This window comes from Triticum dicoccoides, chromosome 1A (assembly GCF_002162155.2).
Source record: "Triticum dicoccoides isolate Atlit2015 ecotype Zavitan chromosome 1A, WEW_v2.0, whole genome shotgun sequence".
Lineage (NCBI taxonomy): Eukaryota > Viridiplantae > Streptophyta > Magnoliopsida > Poales > Poaceae > Triticum > Triticum dicoccoides.
Window position 1 is genome coordinate 134132791 of NC_041380.1, and position 7076 is coordinate 134139866.

The 7076-nt window shown below is 51.4% G+C and overlaps 1 protein-coding gene and 1 pseudogene across 1 annotated transcript; both read right to left on the bottom strand.

The window, feature by feature from the left end:
* Nucleotides 1-575, bottom strand: part of LOC119352141 — a 2735-nt pseudogene extending 2160 nt beyond the window's left edge.
* A 1840-nt stretch (nt 576-2415) lies between these two features.
* Nucleotides 2416-4532, bottom strand: LOC119366964. Its single transcript, XM_037632627.1, has 2 exons — nt 4251-4532; nt 2416-2722 (listed from the first exon to the last, which is right to left on the bottom strand). Exons 1-2 carry the CDS (start codon nt 4472-4474, stop codon nt 2632-2634), a joined length of 315 nt encoding a protein of 104 aa, XP_037488524.1. The 5' UTR covers nt 4475-4532; the 3' UTR covers nt 2416-2631.
* Between the last annotated feature and the right edge of the window lie 2544 nt (nt 4533-7076).

A 7076-nucleotide genomic window follows, 5' to 3' on the forward strand; every position in this document is an offset into this window, starting at 1 on the left:
CACATCGGTTTCGCCTCTTATCCCCCCTCTCGTCCTCTTGAAGTCTCGAATGACGATCATGGTGTCCATCCGAACACAATATACCTAAAGTCATTGATCTCAAAACAACTATTTCTTATTCCATTGTTCAGTCGTTCACAAAATAGTTAGCCTATAAGTGAGGGGAATTATGTGGAGTTTTCTAACTGGCTAGAGGCAATTATATAATTGCAATTAAAATTAATCAGCAAACATAATTGACGACGACATGAATACTTACTTAACATCTTCTATGAAAATTTTAAGCTGCTCAATTATGATGTGACTATAAAAAAACAACAGTGCAACAGTGGGGTACCGAGATTATTTAAAATTGCCCCGCCTGTCATCGCATCATTTGGAAAATAGAAAATTCCAGTGGCATACAAGATATGAAAGTTATCCCGAGATATATGCATTGGTTGCTACTTTTGCTTTTGCAATGGTGGTCTCTTCTTTCAAGGAGGAAAGCAAAAATCTAAAACAAAAAAAAGCAGAGGAAGCAAAGCAAAAACCTCCTGACCCAGCAGTGAGCCACTGATCTTTCCCTCCGGCATTGCACCAAGTCCCCTAGCTGCAGCACTACACGATGACCACCGCGGAGCCTCCCATTCCGCCGTCGCCGACCAGCTCTCGCGACAGGGTGCGGCGACGGCAGTGCGCGCTCGCGCTGGCTGCCGCGGCCGCCGCCTGCCTGGCGCCGGTGGCCGTGCTCCTGGCGGTGCTCGTCCTCGCGCCGTCGCTCCTCCCACGGCTCCTCCTCCGGCCGCACCACGTCGCCCCCTACGTTTCCTCCGCCGAGCTCCGCCTCCTCGCCTTCGACCCCGCCGCCTCCGCCGTCTCCTACAACCTCTCCGCCACGCTCCGGTTCGACAGCCCGTGCCTCTACTGCACATGGCGGTACACGGAGCTCAAGGCCACGCCGTCCTACGCCGGGCAGCAGCTGGCCGCCGCCGCGGCGCTTCGGGAGCTCACGCAGCGGAGGGGCAGCGACGCGCGCGACGTGGCGTGGGCGGGGACGCAGAAAGTGCCGCCAGGCCGGCGCGCCCGCGCCGTGGCCACGGCGCTCGCGCGGGAGGAGGCTGAGGGGCGGCTCAGCGTCAAGGTGGCGGTGAGCACCGTGCAGAACGGCGCGCGGAGCGACTTCGCGTGCGTGCTGAGCTTCCCTGCAGTGTCCGTGCCCCGGCGCAAAGGGACCGGGAGCCCCGCCGCCGCGGTGTTCCGCGGCGGCAGGTGCGTCGACGCCGTGCCCGGCGAGATCTAGACGCCGGGCGGTCGGCCCGCTGGTGCATGGCTTGGCGAGCGATCGATGTCGGCTTTGGCAGTCTACTTGTTCTCATGGCGATGGTGGAACGCCGGTGCTCGCCACGTACGGCGCCACGCCACAATGGCTCCTTCCTTGACGTGCATTAATCGTGTGTTCATTGTCATCACGTGGCGTGGTATGTTCTTGTTCGGTTTTAACCATCATCGTGACCTGGAAAACTGCGACCAGTGGCCGTACAGTACAACCTTGCCTGCATTTCACGCCAAAATGAGCTTTGTGTGCGTGCCTCGGCAAGCCGGTAATTCGATCCCCACTACGCACGTTACGTATCGGCCGCGGCGCACGATCCTATTCCGCAACCTCCGGTCTCAGGTCAGACGTCGCAGCCTACATAGCCTAAGCTCATCCACCACGACGCCTGCACACGCCGCATTACAAATCTCGTTGCACCAACGTGGTTAGCCCATTGACTCCTCCATCGCCTGCAGCCCTGCACGTACGTACGATGGCGGCCGCGGAGGCGCGACGTCCGCCGTCGAAGGGGAAGGCGCCATCACCGCCGGCGAGCGTCGTCGCCGAGACGAAGAAGCGGAAGAGGGTGCTCCCGCCGCTGCTGCCGCCCGGGACGGCCGTGGAGGTGCTCCGCAACGGGGCCTGGGTGGGCGGCGGCACGGTGACCATCCGCAACGGCCGCACCTACATGGTCCGCCTCCTCGACGGCATGACCGTCCTCATGAGCCGGGGGAAGGTCAGGCCGGCGGCGACGGAGTAGAGCGGTGCTTGTCTCGATCCATCGACCGCACCGTACTTGCAGCGCTTTTCTTTGCTTGCAAGCCTACTAGTTCTTGATTCTTTTCATGCCTTTGAAAGAAACGTATAGTGCTAGCATATGTGATGGCGTCTCTTAATTCTTTGAAAAGATTGCATTTCACTACTACTCCTACTTCATTCATGTGTTGCATACGTCAGCTGCTTAACTGGGATTGGTACCTTTATGGGGGCTAATTGATGCAATTCACCGCATGGCTTAACATGGCTCCAATATTACAATTTGGTGGGTGGTAAGCCAGAAAAGAAAAACTAAAACTAATGCTACCTCTGTAACAATAGTGTCAATTAAACGTCTTATATGATACTGAGGGAGTAATAAGATTGCCAGATGCTGATGTGTATTGCATTTCCAGAAGAAGCATAAACAAACGAGTAATCAGACAAGAAGAAGCACACCCATTGCGAAATCAGTAACAAAATGAAGCTTGATTGACCTATTACAGAGGGTAGTTTCGCAGCAAACATTTCGGCATTAGCTGCCAAATCAGTACTAAAATTAAACAGAAGCAAGGCACTTATTTGTTTCTCTTGATCGCACGCCTTCCCTGGCCCTTCTTCGGCGGACCCTTCCCACGACGCTTGAGCATTTCCAGCTTCGCAAGACGCCTGCACAGAGAATGGTAGGGCATTGTTAAGATAGGCTTGTCACAAAAACACCCTAAGCTCCAAAACAACCTTCCTGAAAGAAATTCTTAAGTTTACAGCTGTTATGCATGACATTTCAGTGATGGAAGTGAGTAACCAAGGGGAGGGGGGCTGAAAATGGTCAGAACAGTGATCTGCTATAATTAATTGACGCATTTAACATGTGTCATGTTACAACACGGGAGCGCATAGTAACTATCAACATTTGCTATCAGAACATGATTTTGCCCATGGAGTTGCTTCCATCTTGGTTATGCAAATTTCCAGTGAAATGGAAAACTATGCATGTGCTAGTAAGGAACTGGTCAAGATTGTCAATCAATTTGGCCTATGAAAACACGGCAACATCAGAGAATTCAGCATGAGTTTTGTTAGCCCAAGTTCTGCTCATGTAATATCATGTTTATTACAATTCAGATCATTACAGTCGATTACCAATGAATTCATTCTGAAGGGAGCAATTATGCTTGGCTTTTCAGTAGCCAAGTCGGCAGCAGGCAAGGATTGACATATCATACATATTTCAAAATCATTACTCCGAGTACTTGTAACAACAGAAACACAATAGCACAATAGCCAAAAAATATTACATACACATCCGAGCAAGGAATGAACTACTCCTAAATCAAACAATCTAAGGTGGCCACTGCAATGCCAAATAGAACAATCTAAGGTGGCCACTGAAATCCTAAATCAAACAATCTATGCATCTGGCAAGACTTGCTTTTTCATGCGCACAATCAGCACTCCAGTTACCTCTGACTAACCAATCACAAGAACTGACCTGACTGAAGCAAATGCACAAAGTACTTGTGGGTGCAAGATAATATTTTTACCTAACGCCTCTAGCATAGCCACAGATCAAAAAGATGCCACTACCTATTCATAACAACTAATATTCCCAAATGCAGGCATACCAAATTACCAATGAGAGAGATACATGCAAGTACAGAACAGATAGTCGCAAAACGATAACCAAACACAATCCCTATCAAGATCCAGTCATTCTAGATTCGGACAAATGAGGCATAGAGCAGCAAAATGAGATTGACATTCATGATCCTCACAGCAATCATCCAAACCCTACTGCTGATAGTGGCCCTTTCTATACTACAAACGACACCTGCGCACGACCATTGACGACGGTGAAGAATCACAACAGCACACTAAGAACAATGACAGGCTCTGCAAGCCTGCAACCACAAAATCAGGTATGTACCAACACAAATCACCACGCATTTGCTACCATGAATCACAGAGCTATTAGCGCGGGCAGGCAGGCGGCCAAGTGCGTAGACATCACTGAGCCACCACGTGACGGCTCACCGAGGCGGCGGGGCATATCAACAAACACGTCACGGGCGGGCGTCAACCACGCCTCCCTGAAAACGAAGCATAACGACGAACAGGTGGCGGGCGAGCGCAAGCCCACGACGGTGGAAGCAACAGGAAAAATGCTAAGAGGCGCGAGGCGGGCGCGGGCGCTTACTCTTTCTCCTCGCGCGCCATGACTTCGGGGTCGTCGCGCTTGATGTCGTCGGGGTACCACTGCGCGACATGCTCGCCGATGAGCTTCTTCCGCAGCAGCTTCGTCGCCGCGCGCTTCCCCAACGGGTTCACCGCGTGCCCGAAAATCGCGGCGCGCGCCTCCGCCGCCCCCGCCGTCACCGCCGCCGTCAGCAGCTGACGAAGCCCGCCCGCCGCCGCGCTCATCTTCCCCTCGCTCTCTCTCGGTGGATCGGATGCTCCCGATCTCGGCTACCGACGGCCCAGGGTTTTGGGGCTGTTTGCATTATTCTTTTTTGGTGGGCCTGGAGGATTAGTGGGCCGGGCCAGATGAACATGATTAGTATTTTTCAATCTTTAGTGTTTCCGTTGAAAGAAGCCTATAAGGTCCAATACCTCCCAGTTTTCAGGGTGAAAATATGCCCAAGCCCCCAAAAAACTCAATTCAGAAGCCATTTCTCTTACGCTGCGTTTGGATGTCTGTATTGAAGGCCTCCGTATTGAATTGGTTTCGATACCAATTCAACAAGGAAACTGTAATGGATATGAATACGAATTCGCTTGTTTGGATGCTCACTGAATTGGCTCATGGAATCTCAATGGGGTTTCAATACCAAATCATGTTTGGATGGCAAACTACGGAATCACATAGTGCTTTTTTCTATACATGCATCAAATCAAAATCTCAATAATCTTAGTTAAAAATGGCTCACACTTGGTCATACTTATACAGTACTAAAGCATGTTACCAGAACATATCTGAAACGAGCTGAGTCCAGGAATGATAATATTACTGGTTTCAAAAATTTACAACATCAATTCTAACTGTAAGCTGGTCTAATAGTGCGGCCTTCCAGTTCCAGATACTAAAGTTCAGATGCATACAGACCTAATCCCATTACCATCAAACTAGACAAACTCATGAAACAAAAGTTCAGCTCATGCGTACAAACATAAATAGCCGCAAGATCATACAGTTTATAGACGACAATAAGCTTATGTAGCGGCCGTTTAGTGCAGCTGTACTAAGCACAAAATCACATCAAGACTTGACTCTATAGCTTGTCGTCCTTGAGGTAAAGGACCATGCTGGTGCCCCTGCCGAGCTGCTCCCTGACGAAACTGAAGAAAAACACAGCTAGCTAACTGAAGATGTGCAGCAGAGGGAGGAAGGCCAAGTCCCAAGCGAGGAGGAGGGGTCCGGTGGCATGGAGGGATCCCGGAGCATAGGTAGAGGATGAGGAGCGGCGGTGGATGGCTAGGTCCTGGTCGTGGCAGCCATGGGTGGAGAGGACATGGAGCGGCAGAGGAGACGGGGCGGCAGAATAGATGGGGCACCATGGGAGGAAGGAGAACGAGCTGCGGAGGAAGGGATGCCGGTACCGGCGTAGGAGGAGGAGGAGGAGGGTCGGCGAGAGGCGCTGGGTGCCCCCGTCGGTGTGCCGCCATGGACGGGGCTCCTCAGCCCTTTGGTCTCGCACGGGGGAAAGAAGAAGACAGGTCTCGCGTGGGGAGGTCGTCCCAATCGTTTTCTTTTGCCGGAGTAGACCAATTCGACCCAAATCGGAGCGGAGGAGGTCCTATTGCGGGAGGCCTCGGCGCGTGAGAGCCAATTCGCTGCTGTATCTGGACCCATTATAATGTGACGTTTCGGTGCGCATCCAAACGGCTGAATTGGCAACCAAATAATACCAAATCCAATTCGAGGCCTCAATACGGACATCCAAATGCAGCGTTATTTCTTCACATCACAATGAAGAGAAGCCGGGGAAGGGCATTGTTCTAAAAACTACTTCCAAAACTTCTTCACACGGAATCGGTAGTTTGTCGTCGAAGTTGTCCCAATTTACAAGAAAAATGTCTTCTTGTATCGTTTGATTCATCACACCTCGCTCATGTGCTCCATCTCACTATAGAGTTTTCCCAAGCACCACACGTCAGTTGTCCCACACGCACACCATCTCTGCCTACCCTAGTCTTCCTCAAGGAACCCCTCCAGCAAGCATCATCGTCATCGGTGTCGGGTAGTTGCGTTCGTCACCGTCTCCGATCCAAGCAGGCGTACCTACTCCTCTCGTCTCACCAACGTCAGCCTCTACTCTTCCCCACCCAGTGTCTATCAATAAAGTGGGCGTCACTAGAGGAGTGCAGCGTCAAGTGGGCGGGCAACGATAACACTGGGTGGGCAAGACAGTTCAAGCATACGTGGACGATGTCGTCATCAAAACTAAGCACGTCGACTCACTAATAGACGATTTACGTCTCACATTCAACAACCTCTGTGCATATGACATCAAGCTCAATCCGGAAAAGTGTGTTTTCCCCGTCCCCGATGGAAAGCTGCTGGGCTTCATAGTTTTCAATAGAGGAATTGAAACAAATCCAGCCAAAATTCAAGCCACGCCAACGGACCTTAAACAGGTCCAAAAGCTCGCAGGATGGTGGCAGCTTTAAGCCGCTTTATCTCCAGATTGGGAGAAAAGGCATTGCCATTGTATCGCCTCCTCCGGCGCACCGATCACTTCGAGTGGACGGACGCGGCAACAGCCGGACTGGAAGAAATAGAAACCCTTCTGGCGAGCAACCCAATCATGGCCGCATCGAACGTCGGCGAACCCGTGTTATTATACATATCGGCAACACACCAGGTGGTGAGCGCCGTGCTCGTCGTGAAACGAGAGCAGGACGGACACAAATTCCCACTTTAGAAGCTGGTGTATTACGTATCCACCGTTCTCACACCATGCAAATCCCGGTACCCTCATTATCAAAAGATAGCATACGCGGTCTTCATGGCATCCTGAAAGCT

What these genes read in the sequence shown, in the direction of transcription:
- LOC119366964 (XM_037632627.1), bottom strand. Translation starts at nt 4,474, where the DNA reads ATGAGCGCGGCGGCGGGCGGGCTTCGTCAGCTGCTGACGGCGGCGGTG. An exon ending in ATGGCGCGCGAGGAGAAAGA is followed by an intron (nt 2,723 to 4,250) that starts GTAAGCGCCCGC and finishes TTCTCTGTGCAG; the next exon opens with GCGTCTTGCGAAGCTGGAAA.